Source organism: Chrysochloris asiatica, unplaced genomic scaffold (assembly GCF_000296735.1).
Source record: "Chrysochloris asiatica unplaced genomic scaffold, ChrAsi1.0 scaffold00212, whole genome shotgun sequence".
NCBI classification, from domain to species: domain Eukaryota; kingdom Metazoa; phylum Chordata; class Mammalia; order Afrosoricida; family Chrysochloridae; genus Chrysochloris; species Chrysochloris asiatica.
In genome coordinates this window covers 1,722,750-1,746,043 of record NW_006408730.1, presented here as the reverse complement: position 1 = coordinate 1,746,043, position 23,294 = coordinate 1,722,750, and the positions used below count along the sequence as shown (strand labels likewise).

Genomic DNA, 23,294 nt, shown 5'->3' with positions numbered 1-23,294 from the left:
AGGAATGGTTGCTATGGGTTCCTCAGAGGTGCCATGACTGCGGACCCAGAAAGAGCTGAATATAGCATTTGTCATTGGTTCAAACATAAGCAAACAGATTCACCCAGTTGTTTTGCATAGAGAATGATGGCACTGTATGACAGGAACCCCTTTGTGGTTACAGAAGTGCCTCATTTTGTCCCATGATTTGTGGTGTCTCATGCTTATAAATTTAATCTTTATTTTTCTACTATGTGGATTAAAAAAACAAAAGGCTACTTTTGATGTTTACTAGTTTCACTGATACAACAGCTAAGGTCTTCATTTTAAATGCCTCAAACTGATCTTATAGGCTCTTGGTGTCTTCCTGGGAAAAAATGGTGAGACATTTTGCTATTAAAAATTATATTGACTTTTTTGCAACGGGTTTGCCGCCAGAATACAGGGGTTGGTAAAAACCATTGCAAAACCTAAACCAAAATGGGAAAGGAAAAGATCCATATCAACATTGTTGTTACTGGACACATCGACTCTGGCAAGTCACTCACTACTGGTCACCTGATCTACAAATGTAGTGGAATCAACAAAAGAACCATCAAATTTTTTGAGAAGGAAGCTGCTGAGATGGGGAAGGAGTGGCTCCTTCAAGTATGCCTGGGTCTGGGATAAACTGAAAGCTGAACGTGAGCGAGGCATCACCATTGGAAATTTGAGACCAGCAAGTACTACGTGACCATCATTGATGCCCAGGACACAGAGACTTTATCAAAAAACATGATTACAGGAACCTCACAGGCTGACTGTTCTGTCCTGATTGTTGCTGCTGGTGTTGGAGAACTTGAAGCTGGTATCTCTAAGAATGGGCAGACCCGTGAGCATGCCCTTCTGGCTTACACACTGGGTGTGAAACAGCTAATTGTTGGTGTTAATAAAATGGATTCCGCTAAGCCACCCTACAGCCAGAAGAGATTTGAGGAAATTGTTAAGGAAGTCAGCACCCACATTAAGAAAATTGGCTACAACCCTGACACAGTAGCATTTGTGCCAATTTCTGGTTGGAATGGTGACAATATGCTGGAGCCACGTGCTAACATGCCTTGGTTCAAAGGATGGAAAGTCACCCGTAAGGATGGCAATGCCAGTGGAACCACATTGCTTGAAGCTCTGGATTGCATCCTGCCACCAACTCGTCCAACTGACAAGCCCCTGCGTCTGCCTCTCCAGGATGTCTACAAAATAGGTGGTATTGGCACTGTCCCTGTAGGCAGAGTGGAGACTGGCGTTCTCAAACCAGGCATGGTGGTCACCTTTGCTCCCATCAGTGTTACCACTGAAGTAAAATCTGTTGAAATGTACCATGAGGCTTTGAGTGAAGCTCTGCCTGGGGACAATGTAGGCTTCAATGTAAAGAACGTCTCTGTTAAAGATGTTCGCCGTGGCAATGTGGCTGGTGACAGCAAAAATGATCCACCAATGGAAGCAGCTGGCTTCACTGCACAGGTGATCATCCTGAACCATCCAGGCCAAATCAGAGCTGGATATGCACCTGTGCTGGATTGTCACACAGCTCACATTGCTTGCAAGTTTGCTGAGCTCAAGGAGAAGATTGATCGCCGGTCTGGTAAGAAGCTAGAAGATGGCCCCAAATTCTTGATGTCTGGTGATGCTGCCATTGTTGACATGATTCCCGGCCAGCCTATGTGTGTTGAAAGCTTCTCAGACTACCCTCCTTTGGGTCGTTTTGCTGTTCGTGACATGAGACAGACTGTTGCTGTGGGTGTCATCAAGTGGACAAAAAGCCTGCTGGAGCTGGCAAATTCACCAAGTCTGCTCAGAAAGCTCAGAAGGCTAAATGAATATTACCTTTATCACCTGCACTCCAGTCTTAATCAGTGGTGGAAGAAACGATATCAGAACTGTTTGTCTCAATTGGCCACTTAAGTTTAATAGTAAAAGACTGGTTAATGATAACAATGCATCGGAAAACCTTCAGAAGGATAGGAATGTTATGTGGACCATTTGTTTCTTTTGTGTGTGTGTGGCAGTTTTAAGTTATTAGTTTTTAAAATCAGTACTTTTTAAATGGAAACAACTTGACCAAAAATTTGTCACAGGATTTTGAGACCCATTAAAACAAAGTTTAATGAGGAAAATAAATAAATAAATTAAAAAAAAAAAATATATATATATATATATTATTGTTGTTATGTGCCATGGAGTCAGTTCCGACTCATAGTGACCCTGTACAGGGTTTCCAAGGCTGTAAATCTTTATAGGAGCAGAAAGCCTCATCTTTCTCCCACGGAACAGCTGGTAGTTTCAAACTGCTGACCTTGTGGTTTGCAGCCCAATTCATAACCACTATGCTACCAGAGCTCCTTGATATATATATATCATGGATCTGAGGTCTGAGGTTCAGGAGAAAGTTTCCTATTTTCTCTTGTGTTTAATCTGTACTCTAAAAAGAACACAAGTCACCGATTTGTGCACACAGATCTGATACGGTTTTTGTTTGTTTTTTTATGTTGGATTTTTCTCTCTTGTACTAAATTGCATTGCTGTGAAGGAGCTTCTCTAATCAAGCACCATTGTCCCTCTCGTATCGAGGACCAGTGTTGAGGCAATGAGTCTGGAAAGAACTACAAGTCTGCTGAAGGAGCTCACTTGCAAACTTAGCTCCTCGTTTCATGCTGGAATCATCAGAAACATTCTTGTTTACTAAGAAATTCAAAACTAATTTAATTTTAGAATGGTCATTTCATAAAATGTAGACTAGTTAATATTAATTTTAGAATGAGCATTTCATAAACTGTAGAATAAAATGTGTATATGTATAAAAAGAAAAAAAAACAGGAATCAAATTAAATAGAAGATACTTCAAAGGCAACTACACACAAATGATTACAGGAATGTATTTATGGATTCAAATCTATCTGGAGAAGATTTTACAATATATTATGTATCCAAAATTAATCTACTATGGTTTTCTAGATTGGCCCAGAAAGCAGAGGGTTTTAAATTCATCAACTCATCATTCACTACTCTTAGACTGTGTAAAAGAGAAAATGTAATAATTTTAATCTGAGAATCACAAATTACCCTGCAAATCTAATTGGGTAAAATACAAGGACATAAGCAAGAATTACTATCTTCGTTTTTGTAGCTGGAAAGGCTGGCTAATAATAGATTAAATCTAAAGCCAAGACTGAATCAGTAATGAAATACGCATTAGTCATTCTCTTTTAACCCCTGGCATTCCTTTAAACTGAAGCTGTTATATATGCCAAAACCTATTTGCTTTTTTAAACATTTTTATTCATGATTTTTATTGTGTATGCAAACTAAATGCATCTATATTCGTTTAGAAGTCAGTGTAAGAGAAGCAAAGATGGGGAAAAAGAGATGCTAAGATGTGTAGAGATCATCTAGGAGCAGAAACTCAAAAGAGACAAAGACTTTCCTGAGAGTGAAAGCCTTAGGATAGTGACTCCCCTGAATCAAGACTGTTAGCCTCCTAAATTGTGAGAAAATGAATGTGTTTGTTAAAACCACCCACTTGTAGTATTTCTGCTATAGCGGCACTAGACAACTAAGACACTGGCTTTCAAAAATAGCTGTGGGAGTGGGAGTGATTGGGTAAATGTGGAAGTGAAAACAGACCTTCTCATCATTTACAATGAAGGCCCCCATTGTCTACCCTGGATGAAAGGTGTTTTAAAAGGAAGACATTAATACTCAAGGTTCCCTAAGCCAGGGGTGGGGAAATTCATTTCCGAATGCCCTTCAGATCAGGTGAAGATAATTTGTTTTAGCAAATGACTTAGTTATGCAATTTGCCCTAAGAAATACATGTAAGTGAAATGAAGAACAGCCTAAGGAAACTCAATACCTTGTTCGGTGTTCAGCATCCACCCCAGTTCTGCTACGCCGTTGAGTAATCTATCTTAAGACTCATCAGCTTCTCCTTTCTTATAGATTCTGTGTTACACCCACTCCTTCTGTAGCTTCTGTGACATGTTGCCTAGTACTATTACTCAGCTTTTTTTTTTTTTTTTTAAATCATCTTACTTTTCCTCTGCCTGTCCCTTTCTTTCTTTTTGGCATTTTTGACTCTTGTTGAGACTACCCTGCATGAGCTCATCCATCCTCTAGAATCTGTCAAGGATATGTTAGACATGGTTCAAAGTTTTGTTTCAGATTATGGATACTGGCAAATGAGGAAAAGAGAACAAATATCAAATTTCATGGTAATAACAAAATTCACAACTTTGTGCTGATCATTGATGACTTGGTTTTAAGACTATTATCTAGGTCACTTAATAGTTCATCCTCAAACAAAATAAATTGAGCTGAAATAATTATATGCTTGATGCCTATTGAGTAGATGTCAAGAACAAATAAAGCAATTAGAAAAGCACTCCTCACTTCAGATGTAACAATCTTGGGGGAAATAGATCAATTAAGAGCAAGCGCTCCTGATGATGCAAAAAGAATTTAGTGTAAAATTACTACACTGACATGAGCTTATCCTACTGGTTCTGACGATGGTTTCAAGCTAAGCTCCTCTGTTGCCATGAAGTGCTGTTGAGTTGGTTTAGACTCATAGTGAGCCTGTCTCGGGCTTCCAAGGATCGGTGGTGGATTTCAACCACCCACCTTACAGTTCAAACCAAACTTGTAGTCCAGTGCTAATCTTATAGCACCACACCAGGAATCCAAACTCCTTTAACTGTCCATTATAAAAACTTCTTTAGGGACCTAGTGTAGGCAAGTCTTGCTCTTGGAGTGGTCCCTGACATTGTATTGATTTTTATCTGCTAAAGGGTTGCATAAGTTTTCAGTGCTTATCTAAATTTAAGGTACATATTGAACTGCTGGACTCCTGGATTAGCGCTAGACTTTGAACCACAAGGTTGGCAGTTCAAACCCACCAGGTGCTCCTCGGAAACCCTATACAGGGTCGCTATGATTCTAAACTGACTTGATGGCATTTAGCAACCACATTGGACTGCCAATTGCAGAGCTGGCAGTTCAAACCTACCAGCCACTTCTTAGGAAAAAGATGAGGCTGTCTGCTCTCATAACGATTTGCAGTTTCAGAAACCCTATCTTTATAGGGTCGCTGAGTTGGAATTTATTCCTTGACAATGGATTTGGTTTGGTAGGGCAATCTTGTAATTTGGTCTGGAGTAGGGCCTGAGAATTGGCATTTCTACCAAGCGCCCAGGTGAAACCAGAATGTGTGTCACAAGGAAAGAAATATGAATATAAAGAAGAGGGTGTGTGGATGTAGCAGACATTGTTTTTTATGACCGATTCAGTATCTAGTGAATTAAGTTTACTTTGAAGAAAACATTATTTCTTCATTATTAGTTTGTGAAGTTCAGATGAGGTCACTTCTTTTACTTGTCCGTCCCCTACCCAACCACATGTATATGGCCCAAGCCTGTCCAGTTAGTGGGTGGGCAGGTGATCAAAGTCCACTCAATGATTTGCAGGCTCTGCAAATGCTATTGTGAAAGTATAATGGTTTTGGAGAAGAATATTAAAAGTACTGTGGACTTCCAGAAGCAATCTGTTGTAGAAGTACAGTCAGAATCCTCCTTAAAAGCCAGGATGGCTAGGCTTTTATCTTTCATACTTCAGACACGTTATCAGGAGGGACCAGTCCCTGGGGAAGCACATCATGCTTGGTAAACTGGTTGTTACTGTTGAGTCGTGTCCCACTCATAGCGGTCCTGTATAGGGTTTCCTAGTAGCAGCTGGTGAGTTTGAACCACCAACCTTGTGGTTCAAATGTACTTTGCAGTCAAATATTTATCCTACAGAGCCATACCAGGGTCAGTGAAAAAGAGGAAGACCCCCAACGAGATGACTTGACAGTGGCGGTAACAATGGGCTCAAGCTTATTAACAATTGTGAAGATGGTGGAGGACCAGCCAGTGTTTTGTTCTGCTATGTGTTGGAACTGACTGGAAGACACATAACACATTATAACAACAACAGTTGGGCAAGAGGCTTTATTTGGTAGACTGTGAAACTGAAGCTTTCAGGGACCATCATGAAACGGGCGCCTGTCTTCCTGCCTGAGAATAAAAAAACATAAGAGTTTGCTGATCTGAGAGCTGGAAAAGGAAGATTCCTGATGGTATCTTTTGAGCACCTGAGGCAGATGTGCTGGTTTAGTTGGTGATCTGAGTCAATAAATTCGCCTTTATGCTTAAGCCAATTTGATTTGTCACTTGCAACAGATAGCATCCTGCAATGCTGTTACGTTCAAATCAAAACACCCACCCATGTACACTGTAGTCAATTCCAACTCTTAGTGGCCCCTACAGGGCAGAGGAGAACTGCTCCCTAGGGATTTCAAGAATGCAACTCTATAAAGGAGCACACTGCCTCATCTTTCTCCGTGGAGCAACTGGTGGGTATGAACCATCGACCTTGTGGTTAGCAGGCCACTGTGCTACTAACATTCCTTAAATAAAAGTGTTGTTGTTAAGTGCATTCGAGTTGGTTCCGACCCATAGCAACCCTGTTTGGATTGTCAAGGAACAACTGGTGAGATTGAACCGCTGACCTTGTGGTGCAAGCTGACTTTTCATTCTAGTGCATTAACCTGCAGCACCATACCAGGACTCCTAGTTGTTGTTGTTGTCAAGTCGGTTCCGACCCATAGCGACCCTGTGTAGGGTTTCTGAGGAGCCGCTGGTGAGCTTGAACCACCGACCTTGCAGTTCAAATGGCTTTGCAGCCTGGCGCATTAAGCCACAGCACCACTCCAGGACTCCAGGACTCCGAGTAGGTTCTCTAAGTTACTGTTCTTAGTTGCCGTAGAGTCTATTCTGATTCATGGTGAACCCATGTATTAATGAGTAGAACGGCTGCATAGGGCTGTCTGGGCTGGTAGTATAGCGAGTTTAAACCAAGAGATCAGAAATTCGAATCCACCAGTTGCTCTAAAGGAGAAAGATGAGATTTTCTGCTCCCATAAAGATTTACAGTCTGGAAAGCCATACAGGCCACTATGAATTGGAACCAATTAAATAGCACATAACAACAACAAATCTTAAAGAAACAGATTGGCAGGCTTTTCCTTCTGTGGTACGGACTGCATTCAAACCTCTAATTTTTAGGTTAGCGTTGAGTGAGCAGGAGTTCTGCAATGGTGCAGTAGGATAATGCACTGGACGACAAAGTCGGCTTGAACTGCAAGGCCGATGGTTCAAACTCACCAGCCTCTCCTTGAACAACTTATACAGGGTCACTATGAGTTGGAACCAACTTGACAGCACTTAAGGACAGCATAAACAATATAAAATCACCTAGCATAGGTGACACATAGGAAAAATTCAGCAGGTACTGATAGCTTTTTCTTCACAATTTTTCTTTGGCTGTATCAAAGACTATCCTTGTTACAGACACGGTGGTGGTGGTGGTGGTGATGTGCCGTGGAGTCAGTTCCGACTCATAGCAACCCTGTACAGGGTTTCTGAGGCTGTAAATCTTAACAGGAGCAGAAAATCTCATATTTCTCCCGCAGAACAGCTGGTAGTTTCGAACTGCTGACCTTGAGGTTACCAGCCTGACTCGTAACCACTACGCTACACACATGTTGTTATGAATCGGTTCCGACCCACAGCAACCCTGTATAGGGTTTCCGAGGAGCAGCTGGTGAGCTTGAACTGCCGACCTTGCAGTTCAAATAGCTTTTCAGTCTGGCACATTAACCCACAGTGCCACACCAGGACTCCACACACATACACATACACCCCTATATATACAAGGGAACTTCCAAAAGTGTGTGGAACAAAGACAATGCTGTACATCCTACTTTGTTGAGTAGCATCTGGGATCTTTAAGTTCATGAGCGACATCTAAGGTACAATGATGGTCTGTCTCTCCATGTATGGGAGAAGAGTGATGAAAATTGAAGGTACTTGGAATCAACTAATCCACTGGATCAACGGAGCAGGTGAACATCAGTTACCATGACTCTGAAACCAGAACTATATGGCGCCCAGCTACCACTACCAAGGGATCATATTAGAAGGTCCCAGATAGAGTTGGAAAAATTGTGGAACAAAACTCAAAATTATAAAAAAAAATCGGCTTACTGGTCACAAAGAGACTGAAGGAACCATCCTTTTGGTCTGGAATGGATCCATGTAGTCCAATTTTTTTTTACCAAGCAGTAGATAAGTATATAGGGGGAACATACTAACAAGGTATGCTCACTCTGGAATGTTCAATCATTCAGAATCATAAGGGCAACATTTACCTAAGTCCACAGTTGACACAGGATGGGCTTGGAAGGAGAGTAGAATGTTAACAGGATCCACAGGGAGAAGTGGAATAGCTGTTATTGCAGGGAGAGGGCTGCAATCATTGAGATGAAACAAAGCGGATGATTTGTTGAACGTAAAACTGATGATCTGCCCTGTAATCCTTAATTCAATTCACAATCAAGTTTTTTGAGAAATTATGAGAAAAAAGTTATGGAAAAATTCCATTTCTTCACAAGGTTTTTTAAGCCCCCTTGTAAACGCATGTATGTATGTGTCTGTTCATATGTATATATATATCTGTGTGTATATGTGTGTTCAACCATACATCTTCTAGTGTCTGTGAGATATTTTGTGAAAAGGATGCTATGTGATTTGGACATTGTGAACACAATATTCTACATATATTTAGCAGACAGGTTGATATTGCAAGTAATAGCTCATTCACTGATTTCCCCTTTGTTTTGCTTAATAACTTTCATTTCCAAATCAATACATCTCCTTTCCTCTTGCTGCTTACTTTCATTAGCACTGGTTTTACTGTGCTTGGTAGCCATGCTTCAATCCACGGTAATATTTGCAGGAAAAATATTACAGAGATAGCACTACAACATGAGGTTGGATGCCTACAAGTCAAAGCATACATTTATATGGTCAACTTTTTATTTGTATGTAGGGAATGTTCACATTAATATACTTATCAAGGCATAAACAGTATGTTATGTGAGGAGACGTCAAATAGTTCATTGAATAATTGCATTATTTTTAATTCCATTTTTCCATGAACTTTTTGGAGTCCTCCTTGTGTATGTACTTTATCAACTGCTTTGTATACAAGAGACATTAGATATACACGTTGCATGTGCGAAGCGGTAGCATTCATTATGTCCATTTCATTTGCTACATCCATTCTCTAATAGGAATGTCTGATCGCTATTACAAGGAGCTCTGGTAGCACAGTGGTTATGAGTCCGGTTGCTAATCTCAAGGTCAGCAGTTCAAAACTAACAGCTGTTCTGCAGGAGAAAGATGAGGTTTTCTGTTCCCATAAACACTTACAGCCTCGGAAACCCTATGCAGGTTCACTGAGTCGCAACTGACTCCATGGCACAAAACCACCACAACCACCACCAATTATAACCTTCCTTACAGGGATCATAGACAAATATGCAATCAGATATTGCCTGAATGGATGCTATGTGGTGCTTGGCTGTATACAGGTATGCACACACACAAAAATAGTTTTTTCTTTATTTTCTTCCCCCCCCCCCCCAGAGTAACAATCTGAGACTAGCAGTTAGGTGACAAGCAATTTTATTTTGCAAAACAATCACTATACAGCAACAAATACATTTGCAAATTTGATTGAAAAACATGAACTAACTACAACCAGTCATTGAAGAAATGCCTTTCTAAGGTAACAGGTTTCAGAATTTCAGAAGAAAGAAACCCCCCACAGATTTGTAGCGGTGTGTTGGAACCTTGGAATCCCAGCATACAGAGTATACTTCTTGTTGATTTTTTTTTTTCTTTTTGCTAAAGTTGAACTACATTTTTATGGTTGACTTTTTCTGAATTTGAAAATAATATTTTTTCCTGCAGAGGGACCTGGTCTCACCCTGCACATCCAGAACACAAATTTTAGGTGTAAAAATGCAAACACGGATGCTGATTTTAGCACATCAATTGTTGAAGAAATAATTGAAATTTGCCTTTCCCAAGCAAAATATAGTTTCTGCTACTTAGACCATGAATAGTTTCTTTTCCTTCCTTATGTGGAATGAAAAATAGAAGAAAAACTATACTTCCAGCTATGATAGAATCAACCAAATTTTGACTATTTCTTCCATAACACTGACAAGATGCTATATTTTGGCTGATGATCCCGCTTCCTGCTGTATTACTGTGCAAGTGTTGAGAAGGCTGGCCACAATCAGTACATTCTCCCATTTGAAATGTCCTCTCTTCCGCCTTCTTCAGTCATACCTACCTGATGCTACAAAGGTGTCTTTTTTTTATGGGTGGGATTTTGGCCCATCACCCTGCTAGAACTCAGCAGGTGAATCCAGAGAGAGTTGGTTCCTAAACGAACTTGGCCTTGAAATTTATCATGAACCTGGATCTTGCCTGCATTCTTATAAGGGACCCAATTCTGAACTGCAGGTGACCCAAAGAGTGAGTTCATTGAAGAAATTGGCCTTTTAACTCTTTATACCTCTGGATTACTTCTGTATCCTTAAACAGGTTCTCAAAGGCAAAAGCCAAAGAGAACCTGGCATTAGTAGATCTAGAGTTGGAACTACGAAGTTTCAATTTCTAGATCAGCGTGTGTGTGTCCCCACAAAAGTGGTGCTCAAAAAGCTTAGTTTGCGTCGTTACCTTGAGAGTGAAGGCAAGATGGGCTCCACACCACATACTCATAAGAAGACACGCAATCTGTGCATTGCTCTTTTTTACCCGTGCAACTGATCACTTTCTTGTGGTAAAAATTCCAAATTCATATAAAGCAAAAACATTTATTCATTATGATAAATTTGCCATGATAACAAATAAATATTTTTAATGCCAGATCAAATAACTTAATAGCTAATAAAAAACTTGATTTGGGACACCTGTTTTAAGAAACTGAGATTTAGTATTTTGAGTGTGGTGTTTACTTCTTAACTTTCATAAGAAAAATTACTTAACAGGTTAAAACTGTTCTAACTAGCTATTAATTTCTTCCCAGAGAACTTTAATGACCATCTAACACATATCAAAACATGTAAGAAAATACCCTAAGTCTCCACGTAACTACTTTTTCTTTTCCTATTTTCTGGTGCATTTTAAGGTAAACAAACAATTAAGTTGCCTGGATTGGTCAAATCAAACCTCACAGCAATTACGAGGCAGAAACATCCATAGTTCTACTCAATAGTTTCTATGTTTCTGACTGACATATGAACTAACTGACTTTTAAATGGCTTAGAATGTATTTGTCTGTGTAAAACCTCTGAGTTGAGTTGAGAATGAATGGTGTGGGTTCACTCTTGAAGTTTCTCTTGTGGCAGTCACATTGTATGCAACATCCAATGTATCACAAAATGGTACCTGTGTCTCCCTATCTCAGTATCTCTTGACTTTTGTCTTTGATGCTCTTATGCCTCTTCATTGCCTTAATCCATGCTCATCCCTTACTCCTTCATATTTGGGCACTGAATTGACTCAAAAGGATCAAACATCAATCTGACCATCTGCCTTTCTCTGTTCAGATTCAGTCTACCAGCCCTGAGCAAGAAAAAGAACAGAAAAATATTTTAAAAACATCCATTCAGCTCTGTAGCTCATTGCCCTGTTCAGGTATTTGACTATGTCATTACTTGTTCATACATCTGAGATGAATGTTTTGTGAGAGGAATTAATTAATTGATTGATGGAACAGTATTATCTACTGGAAAGTACTATGAAGTTACATGGTGTTCCTTTACAGAGAAAAATGTCAGAATTCTTAAAAAGTTGACTTAGATATCTATATCTCAAATGTTTGTAGCTCTAGCTTCTCAAAATACTACATTTCTTTTTCCTTTTGGATAAAATGAACTTTATTTTGGATAAGGAAGTCAGAATTTTTTTATCAGATAATTTAGTAAACAGATTGTTCATCTGGAAGAATGAGATCGCTTTCCCCAACTTTCACTGTTAGTTTCAACTTTAGCAAATGAAAAAAAACAAACCACCAAAACAAAAAAACCTTAGGAAGTCTGTTTTGTGATTGAGTCTTAAGAATCAAACCCAAACCATTCTGTGAAATAAAACGGAAAGAAAACCGTATCTTAAACCAACAATGTATAGACCCTTCTACGTATAACGGGACCCACCCCCCCCCACAAACTCCATGTTGGTGAAAGCAAAGAAAAATAAAATCTTCTAGCATCACGGGAGAGACTTGTATCTGGCACTAAAACAGGGTTACAGCTTTGAGTTGTTACAGAAAGCAACTTCATGCTAAAATTTTGTCTTTTTTTTTTTTTTTTTTTTTAAAGTAGGGAAAGAACCCTGCTAACATCTACTTTCACATACCTAAAATTGCAACACCAAAGGGTGTAGGAGACACAGATACTGTGAATAAAGAAGTGTAATGTTCAAGTATATGAGGAAGTATCACAAATGGCCACAGAGAAATATATATATATTTATATCTATAATACTGTATCAAACAGATGGAAAGGGGGTGTAAAACTGGTAGTGTGGACACATATCTAGCTGATCAACTGACATTTCCTAATCAAACAGGAGTCTGTCATCAAGAAAGTGCTTCATTCCTAAGAGATGCACTTTGACACCACTTTCTCAACCACAGCTCAAATGCTTTGTAACTATTTTTTAATTAGTTAAATAATTTATTGGATTCACTTATACTCTGATATAATTATCCAGGTCCCAAATGTTAATAACTTAATTGAATCTTTCTTCCCATTTATACAAAATAACCCTGAAAAAGCAACAACAACAACAAAAAACCTGGTTATTTCTTACATGCTCTTTCCTTCTTATTATCAGACTTCTTAATTGATTTTAACCTGTCATAAGTTACAATGGGCAGCTTTTTATTTTTTCATCCATAAACAGAATAGTGAAGTGAGCAGCATGGATTTTAACAAGGCCCTTCAGAATGTAGTGGGTAGCCTTCAGGCACATGAAAGGTAAAAATGCAATTTTTAAAATCATATACTCCATGCAAAACAGAGCAGAGCAAAAATAATTGTCCGTTGTACCCATGTAAAGCCAGCGTCTTCCTGTTGTGAATGGAAATCAGGTCAATTTCTGCATATTCTATTCATTTTTTTATATAAAATTATAACAATTACTACAGTTTGGGGATGAGATTATTTATTTTATGGTTCGTAAAGAATGAATATAACACCTGCTCAGAGCCCACTCCTGCGCCAAGAGCTCATGCCTAAATATTATGACTTCAATACTAAATGAGAAGTATTCACAAGCCCTGCTTAGCGAGTGCAGCAGTGACATCCTCGGCCAAAGTAGCAAGCTGAGGAGATTCAAGCAGGTTGATGCTTCCAGAAGAGGACACGTTACTGAGTCGTCGAGGTGACGCCACGCTGGATCTGCCTGGGGACTGCATAATGATCTCAGCCCCGTGGTCCACACGGGCCTTTGCATGCTCTCTGAAGTTCAACTTTTGGCTGTCAATCTGTTCAAGATAATCATCAGTTCTCATTAAATCAAGCATCTGAACTAGTCTCGAGCTCTTCCTATATATCCCAAAGCTGATATGAATGCAACTCCTATGCAGCTCTTGCCATCCCTACTTCCTACGTGTGTAAGTCTTTAATCTGGGACCCATTCTGATGAGGAGTGTACAAGAAGGATTCAAAGAAATGGCAAATTTTGCTCACGATCTTGTTGCTTACCTTCACATTACCGCCTCCAGGTACATGGTGAGCATTGTCAAGTGACCCGACTTTAGCTTGGGCCTTTTCTTTGAAATCCAGTTTTACACTCTCAATTTTCACACGCCCACCACCTATGTAAGAGAAGAGAAAGGCTTAAGAAACTAAATGTCTTGCTAAAGTGAAATCATATACTTGTGGTTACCATTTTCTAGAAATGATTATAACAGATGGATCACAGCAAATCACAAACTTAATCAACTTTAACTATTCCTTCTAATCATAGATTTGAAAGAAATCTTTTTAAAAATTTCTAGTCTATATTTATTTGTCCCATACCAATCAAGATAATGGCATCTTTCTTACACTATTACGTGAGTTGCTTTACATGTTCATACTTTTCTCCTTTACCTATTCTAATCTATGAAATCAGAAGGAATTTTCTTATCATTATAGCAAAAATTTTAAAATGACACAATAAAAATATCCTATTGAATTATTTCTAGAAATTGCAACCTCTAATCTCTTACACCTATGGAAGCAAATTACACTGACTCTTCCTTTATCCTTCTTTATTGTAACAGGCCATTGTCCAAAGATATTTTAGGATCTATATGTGTACATTTGTAAATGTTCATCATTTGATGATAGATTGATTGGTGGACTGAGTCAGAAGGTGTTTATAACTACTTGATTTTAAGAGCACCCCATTTTAATTAACAGATGGAGTAAAAGAAGAGAATCTTAGGGAGGGATGATTTTCTGTTACAGATACCATAGGGCAAATCTGACACTGACTTCAATCTGATACTATTAAGACAGCGCTTTGACCGTGCCATTTTCCCAAATTTGAACTAGTCTGGAACGCAAAGATCTGCTGTTTGAAGGTGTTTCTGTTAGGTGCCGTCAAGTCAGTACGGACTCATAGTGACATTATGTACAACAGAATGAAGCACTGTCTGGTTCTGCACCAACCTCAACATCATTGCTACACTTGAACCCACTGCTCCTGTCATTGTACCAATCCATCTTGTTGGGGGTCTTCCTCTTTTTTGATGACCCTCCACTTTACCAAGCATGAGGTCTTTCTCCAGGGACTGGGCCCTCCTGACAATATGTCCTAAGAATGAGAGACAAAGTCTCATCCATCCTGGTTTCTAAGGAGCATTCTGGCTGTACTTCTTCCAACACAGATTTGTTTGTTCTTTGGTGATCCATGGTACTTTTAATATTCTCCTCCAACATCATATCTCAAATGTATCAATTTTCCCAGGTCTTCTTTATTTATGATCCAACTTTGACAAGCATATGAGGTTATTGAAAATACCATGGTTTGGGCCAGGTGCACCTTAGATCTCAAACTGACATCTTTGCTCTTGAACACTTTAAAGAGGTCTTGTGCAGCAGATTTGCCTAATGCAATATGTAGTTTGATTTCTGGACTCCTGCTTCTTGTTGATGGATGAACTGAGCACATTTCAGTGTGGTATTTCTGATTTCTGCATATCTTTCTCAAGATATAATTCAAATGCAGAAATTCTATACTGAGTAGGATTTTGTTCTTTGGCCTATCACTAATCACTTCTGAATGTCTGCTGATGCCTTTTACCTAGAAAGATATTCAATTAGACTTCATTTTTATCCATCTTCACCTATGAGAACTGCTTTCACTTTCATGATCAACTTGGTTTTGGAAGCATATATTCTTCCAGAAGCTCAGTGGTAAATGATAGTGACCTCCTGCTAACATTTCATCTTTCTTGGGGGTTTGAGCTAGAAACAAACATGAGGGTCACTATGGAGATATGGAAAGAGCTCTGGTAGCGTAGGGCTGCTAACCTCAAGGTAGGCAGTTCAAAACTACCAGCCGTTCTGTAGGAGAAAGATGAGGCTTTCTGCTCCTATAAAGATTTACAGCCTTGAAAACCCTGTGCAGGGTCACTATGAGTCAGAACCGAGTCCACGGTACTTAACAACAACAACAACATGGAGATATGGAGTCCTGGTGTAGTGCTGCAGAACAATACACTGGACAGCAAGATCAGTTTGAACCACAAGGTCGGTGGTTCACATTCACCAGCGCATCTTGGAAACCATGTACAGGGTCACTATGACTCCATGGCACTTAACAACAACAAAATAGAGACATGGAAAAAGATGTTCTGTTTTGGATTCTTGATGCTTATGTGTCCCTGCAGCCTAAACGGAGTGGGTGGTTAGGGCTTTGCAGCTCTTTTAAGCCTTCTGGGATTTTCCTATGCAGTACCTAGACATTTCTATGAACACCAGTTGCCTGGTCATGGGTCTATTGAAGTTATATGGGTTTATTGAATTCTATTTGGAAAAAAATGGCCAATCATTCTTACTGTAAAGATTCAGAATGTGCACAATGATCTTTAGCTCACGTTTCAAGGACACGTAGTTGTTTTCCCCTTAAAATATGACTCATTGCAGGGAGTGTTATTCTTCCAACATTCAACCTGACCAAGGGAGTCTCTACTTGTGAATTGTTTTGGAATTAGCGAGATTCATAATGATTCACTAAGTGTATCCATTAAACGATGATGTTTCTAACAGATGAAATAAATTTTCTTGGGAGTTATGGGTTGTTTTCCTTTCTTTCTTTTTTTGTAACCTTGGACATAAGCTGCCTTATTAAGCTTTCATTTATGATTATATGTTATATCAATATAACTTAAAATTTTGTTGAATTTTCTTCTGAGACAAAGAAAAAGAATAATTAAATTTTGACTCAAAATATCCTCAGAAAAGAAAGCTCTCTGAGAAGCCTATTTCTGCTGATGCCTTACTAGAAATTCTTATGCAATAAACAGGGAAGCACATTTGGATTCAGAGATCTATGCCTTTGGTTCTGAATAATTCTGGCACCATTATGAGCAGCAATAGTCTTTATTGAACTTCCTAACTCCTGACGTGAAGTTATGCCTCCAGGTGTTGAGTTGTTGCCTTTAGCGTCTTAGATATCCCACATTTCATAGGATCTTTGTGGAAAGCTTGCTGTTGTCAAGGATCATTGTGATAACATTTCTTTATGAATTTAGTCATCCAATCAGTTATTATAGAAGAACTAGATTTAGTAATAGGTGGGAGTGCATGACAATAGTCGTTTATGACCATAAATCATCACAGAATGTTTCCTTTCCTACATAAGATATTTTTGTGCATCCAGGCCCCAGGCAAAGTTGACTAACTGTATGCGTCCCATGAAGAATAAAAGAATCCAGCATTTTTTGAGTGTTCTAGAAGAAAACAGGCAATATGCTACTGACATGGTATGACAAATTCAACCAAGTGTTTGCAGGTTTCAGTTAAAGACAGAAGAATTATGAAAATCTACTCTTAGAGTAGTGTAGTGGTTATGAGTCAGGCTGCTAATGTCAAGGTCAGCAGTTCAAAACTACCAGCTGTTCCATGGGAGAAGATGAGGCTTTCTGCTCCCATAAAGAAACTCTGTTCAGGGTTGCTATGAGTCAGAATCAACTCCATGGCATAGAATCACCACCATCACCACTCCTAGTGTGGCGCTGTAGGATTAGCACTGGACTGCAAATAACAAGGTCGGCAATTCAAAACTACCAGCTGCTCCTTGGAAATCCTGTATAAGATTGCTATGAGTCAGAACTGACTCAACAGCACTTAAACAACAACTATGGTATGAGACCATGGCAGAGAAGTTAATTCCATGGTAATAGTTCTGAGACTATTGATAAGGAATTCCATATATACTATTTCTAAATCCTTGACTTGCTCTATGAACACCTGTGTACCAAAGTTAAGTCTAATTTCTAGACAGGTTTCTAGTGGATTTTTTCATTTTAATACTTATTCTTCCTACCTATATTTTTCAACTAATACATTCTTATTAGTAATCTTTCCCTCTCAGAAGTCTTATTTGACTCAGTTATTTGTATACCTTATTTTTTATTATAAATGAGATAAAGATTAATGTAAACAATCTTTTGCCTGGTTTATATACTATGATACTAAACGTAGATGGTTAAAATTAATTGTTTTCTATAAATAAATGCTACATATCACTTGTTTCAAAATATTTTCAAGAAAATTATAAATTTGACAGTTTTCTTGTCAAATTATATATCTTGTTGTTGTTGTTAAGTGCCGTCGAGTTAGTTCCGACCCATGGTGACGCTCTATAGGGTTTCCAAGGAGTGACTGGAAACCTTGACCCACCAACCTTGCTATTCAAAACTGACTTTGTGGTCCAGTGCATTAACCCACAGTGTCATACCAGAAGCCCAATAACAGGGATTTGAACCCTTAGACCATAGTAGTTTGGAAGCTCAGTTCTTTACCAACTGAGCTATCTATGAATGTGGAATTTAGCCTAAATATCTAGTACATGGTGTGGCACTGAGGGTTAATGCACCAGACTGCAAAGCCGTTTGAACTGCAAGGTTGGTGGTTCAAGCTCACCAGCCGCTCCTCAGAAACCCCATCCAGGGTTGTTATGGGTCGGAACTGACTCGATGGCACTTAACAACAACAACATCCTGTACATGGTACATAGAATAATGACTGTAATGTGTTAGAATTACACTTTAAAGCGGGAAGCACATTCTTTAAGTAGGGTTATTATTTAAAATAGGAATATAAATGCTACTTGAGAGCACTAGTCCAATGAAATACTCTGGAAAAAAAACACAAAGAGATCCATGGTCAAATAAACTAAGGGAACATTGCATTCTACTGAGGACTTACTAGGTTTATTGGCCAAATGAAGGATCTGAGAAATTCATTCAGATAAACAAATTTGCTCAGTATTTCTCAAGTACAATCCTTATTTCACATAATGCAGGAAAAGTTTCATGAAAAAAATTTTTTTAAATGCTGCTTTCAATCAATGCTATGCATAAATATATGGTACAACGTATATAAATGGCATGTTTCAAAAGACCTTACTAGAGCGCCTATGAAATATGACATCTATAATAAACAATTTGTAAATGTATACATGAAGACAAACTCATCTTAAATGCTTTTAATGTTTTAGCCTGTCCTATGAAAGGTGGTGGAGTCCTGGTGTGGTGCTGTGGGTTAATGCGTCAGACTGCAAAGCCATTTGGACTGAAAGGTTGGCGGTTCAAGCTCACCAGCTGCTCCTCGGAAACCCTATACAGGATCACTATGGGTCAGAATCGACTTGACGGCACTTACAACAACAGTATTAGGTAGTATATTCATGGTAATTAGGTTCTCTTGCTCAAATGAAGACACATTGAGATTTCTAACTTAAATTTCTATTGATAAAAATATGAAGTATCAAGATTCTGAAATGAAACTAGGTTTTTCACTATACAAGAAATTGCATTTGAGATTTCCTGGATCTAATTTAATGTTTTTCAACTTTCTAAAAAATGTTTATTTACCTGGCCTGTGGCGGATGTTCTTCAAAGAACCACATTTGGATGTCACATGGCTTAGATCTATCTTCTTGGTAACAATTTGTACCTGTGTGAACCACATAAAATATGCTTGAAATGGTTTAGACATGAAAAGCAATCCCCAAGCTCATACACAAACTCTCGAAACACACCTAAACTCACAACACACAATGTAACCAGAAAGCCATGCTGAGGTATACACACACAGCAGGAACACATTTCCCCCAGGTCTTCCCATATGTTTGGACTGGAAAAAATGACCCAAGTGAAAGAAAATCCTGGAAGAGAATAGCTTGTTAGTATAAGATAGATCATGCCACAAGGGATAGAAACACCTGGATTAATACAGCAGGCTTCTATTCAGCAAGCTAAGCCACACCATGTAAACCTTTCCATAAGCAAAGAGCCAATAAAAAAGAGTTATTCTTTAAAAGGTTTTTTTTTTTTTTTTACACAAAAGAGACCACCACTGCTCATAGATCTAGGTGAACTAATGTTGATATAAGACACAAGGAGAAGGGAGCTATAAAGGTGCTTTCCTAAAATGTTATTAAATGATCATATCTTGACTAAATGGAATTTTTTTCTTGCACACCAACTTATAAAATAATAGCAACATCTTTTATTTATGTGTTATTAGCAATGTTTCCCAATATTTGTAACTGTGCTTTAAAAGTGTTTTCCGTTGTCCACTTGCATCAGAAGTACATGAGAATTACTAAATCAGACACTTTGGGAAGAGGCCAGGGTATCCGAACATTTTAAAAAGTGTATCTTCTCTAGAAGAAGGTTTAAGACTACTGTTTTGGAGGCTAGAATTTCCCTTAGATACGTTATTATCTTTGATTATTCCAATTTACCCATTTCTACTTAGATGTTTTGATTAGCAGCACCTTCAGTGCTGGATAGCTGAGTCCATCCTTTTCTACCTTTATTTACCATGAGTAAGCCTGCTTCTATGACAGTAAATACATGATAGGTATTGCAGTCAAGGCAACAGGGAGGAAGGCAACCACATCAACGTAAATACTGACTCTGAGTCTTAGTTCAGTGTCCTTCAAGGAGTTCGGAAGACATGGCTATGGACTTCCCTGGCCCTGGCGCTACTCTGAGTGTCAGCAGACAACACCTGGTAGAGGGCACTCGCTTACCTCTGTCTCCTTTTACTGCTCTCCTCTGTCTCTGCCATGGTGAGGATCAAACAGCCAGGAGTAAAACAAATGAGGATTCTGGTCTGATACCCTGTAAAGGAGCTCTGGGAGCATAGTGGTTATGAGTCGGGCTACTAACCTCAGGGTTAGCAGCTTGAAATTACCAGCGGTTCCATGGGAGAAAGATGAGGCTCTCTGTTTCTGTAAAAATTCAGCACCTCAGAAACCCTATACAGGGTTGCTAGGAGTTGGAACCGACTCCCCAGCACATAACCACTACCACCAAATTACTTAAGTCCCAACTACCAGGTGGTAGGAGTCCTAGTGTGGTGTTGTGGGCTAATGCGTCACACTGAAAAGTCATTTGAACTGCAAGGTTGGTGGCTCAAGCTCACCAGCTGCTCCTTGAAAACCATATACAAGGTAACTATGGGATGGACCTGACTCGATGGCACTTAACGACAACAACCAGGTGGTAGGATCTGTACAAGGAGAGGGTGCCTACTTGATGTTTAAAAATTATTTTTATGAAGAACAATCCTCACTTGTTTCACTTTAGCTTTAATTTGCCTGGCCATGTCAACTAGGTCTCAACCACATTTAAGAAACATGGTGTGTCTTTTCCCTCCTTTCATAGGCTATTATATCCATTAAATGAAAGAGACAGGAAAACTCCTGTCAAAACAAAATGCATACTAGGGACTTGAATCATTCCATTTGAGTTACAGATAGAGCCTGCTCTAACATTTTTGTATTTTTCCAAATGATATTCTAACTCTCATGAATAATGAAGCACGGCACATTGACATTTCACACTTGGGGTATTTTCAAGGATACCAACCTTTGTCTCAAGTGTAATTTAAATGAAGCTACAGAAGTATGTGGTCCCTGCTGACTTTTGCAGGGGAGTAGAGACAGCATAAGCAAATACCTCTAAGCAAAAGGCCAGCACACAAAATTGGCAAGTGAGTAGGCTTGCCAACTTCTCGAAAACCATGATCCTACTGGGAATGGTGGGAAGGCCATCACTGAAAAGGCAAGGCTGAAAAGCCACCGGACCAGGGACACGGGGAGCAGCAGCGAGAAGAGGCGAGTGTGTTGGAAGAGAGGCAGGAAAGAAGACAAGGTACTCGCTGTGCAGGTGGCTCCACACAATTAGGACAGCTTTCCAGTGGAGACTTCTACTTACATTTCCGCCCCCAGCAGAATGTGTGATGTTATCCTTGGAACCACATCTGGACTGAACCTTGCTAAAATCGATCTTCTTGTTTAAAATCCTAACCTAAAAGGAATTGGAGGTAACTTCACTATGCATTTTTCTCTCAATACACTGGGTAGAAGAAAGTAGAATGAGTAGTGTCAAAGAGGCCCCAGACTTGCTTTCACCTACACATTTATTTAAGAGAAAATACTAATGCTTGAACTTGAGAACCGATCTGTCATGTAAATATGAGCTCCTAATCCCCTTTCCCTGCATACCCAAAGACCAAATGCTAAATAAAGAGTCATAAGTATTCCTGCTATAAGGTAGGTATGGTTTGAAAACAACAAAAAGACAAAAATAAATAGAACATGGATCATGTCTGATGGACGACTTTCAATACTGTGGGCAGCACTGGGATTCATGTCCACTCTGTGGAAGTACCAGTTGTTGTTGTTGTTGTTGTTAAGTGCCATCGGGAAGCACCAGGAGGAGTTCAAATCAGGATCTTTATGGATATGCCAATATCCTCTCGCCCTAAGCCACACAATGACAGCCCACATAGCACAGGTCCACAATTAGTCTGGAATAAAGTTATAAGACCAGGCTTTTGTTCATTCAGATAAAGGTCCCATGGTGTCCCAGGAGTGTCAGTAAGTAGGATCTAAGCCTGCTTTATTGAAAGGACTGTATTATTCCCTTGCAAGTTTGGCTCAATGGCCTTCTGAAGAGTCCTCTGTGGAAGCTGCTCTTCAACAATCATGATCCTTGAACAGTCAGGGCAAAAACATTATTTCCACATTTTGTTGTTAAGTGCTGTCTACCTGGTTCTAACTCATAGCAATCCTGCATAGAGTTTCTGAGGAGCAGCTGGTAAGTTTGAACTGCCAATCTGCCAAAGTTTGAACTGCAAGATTGGCAGTTCAAATCAACCTTGAGGTCCAGTGCTTATCCTACAGTGCCATACCAACTCTTCTGGACTCAGCCAAGGTCTAGAATTTCTCTACATTACTGAGTACAAGTCAGCTACCCAATGGGTCTTGGTTTGTCCTGGTGTGGCGCTGTAGGATAAGCACTGTACTGCAAGGTCGGTGATTCAAACTCACCAGCTGGTATTTGGAAACACTATACAGGGTAACTAACTATGAGTTGGAATCGATTCAATGACACTTAACAACAGTTTCTATTTTCATGAAAGCAAGCATTCATCTTGAACATAACAAATCCAGATCTCAAAAGACATCACTAACCCTGATGAAATCTTTCATTTATTTTTTCCCCTAAATGCTAAAGAGAAATCATGTCTTTAATGTTTTGTTTTTGTTGTTGTCAAGTGCTGTTGAGTCGGTTCTGACTCAGCGAATCTGTACAGGGTTTCCAAGTAGTGGCTGATGGGTCTGAGTTTCCATCTTTGTGGTTAGCAGTTCAATGTTTATCCTACAGCACCATATTGACTCCTTTAATGCTTTAGTAGACAGTTTGCCATTTTATTAAAAAAGAAAAGTAACTAAAGAAACGCATCCTTGATATTCAGCTGTCTCCAAGAATAGTATCACATGTCTCGAGAATTTGCAGAAAGATGCCGATATTCAAGAGAACATTTAATCCGTAACTATTTTAAACTACACAAATCTTTAGTGGCTATGCCTGTCTAACATTGACAAGATAGCTTGTCAGTTACAGGGATATATCATTGACAGCTCTCATCAGTGACCCAAGGGAAGGGCCTCATGTCAAAATAGTAATTCAGAAGATATGATGATTGGGCTATTTCTTAGAAAATAAAAAATAATACTAAAAGAGGTTAGCATAAAGTGAGTCTAAAAGTAATAACAAATATACTTTGACTAAAAGTTTCTTTCACT

The 23,294-nt window shown here is 39.1% G+C and overlaps 1 protein-coding gene and 1 pseudogene across 5 annotated transcripts in view; one reads left to right on the top strand and one right to left on the bottom strand.

Annotated features, from left to right (window-relative positions):
* The first annotated feature begins 459 nt into the window (after positions 1–459).
* On the top strand, positions 460–1,835 carry LOC102819826 (annotated as a pseudogene).
* An 11,231-nt stretch (positions 1,836–13,066) lies between these two features.
* Positions 13,067–23,294, bottom strand: part of MAP2 (microtubule-associated protein 2) — a 93,662-nt gene continuing 83,434 nt past the window's right edge. For 2 of the 5 annotated variants that reach the window (XM_006872735.1, XM_006872736.1), the window contains 4 exons: positions 21,418–21,510; positions 19,063–19,144; positions 13,676–13,788; positions 13,124–13,455 (listed from right to left, as the gene is read on the bottom strand). In XM_006872735.1, the coding sequence (XP_006872797.1) occupies positions 13,240–13,455; positions 13,676–13,788; positions 19,063–19,144; positions 21,418–21,510 (504 nt within the window). In that variant the 3' untranslated portion in view covers positions 13,124–13,239. Of the gene's footprint in view, positions 13,456–13,675; positions 13,789–19,062; positions 19,145–21,417; positions 21,511–23,294 lie in introns of all 5 variants that reach the window. The other 3 variants (XM_006872737.1, XM_006872733.1, XM_006872734.1) reach the window with 3 other exon arrangements.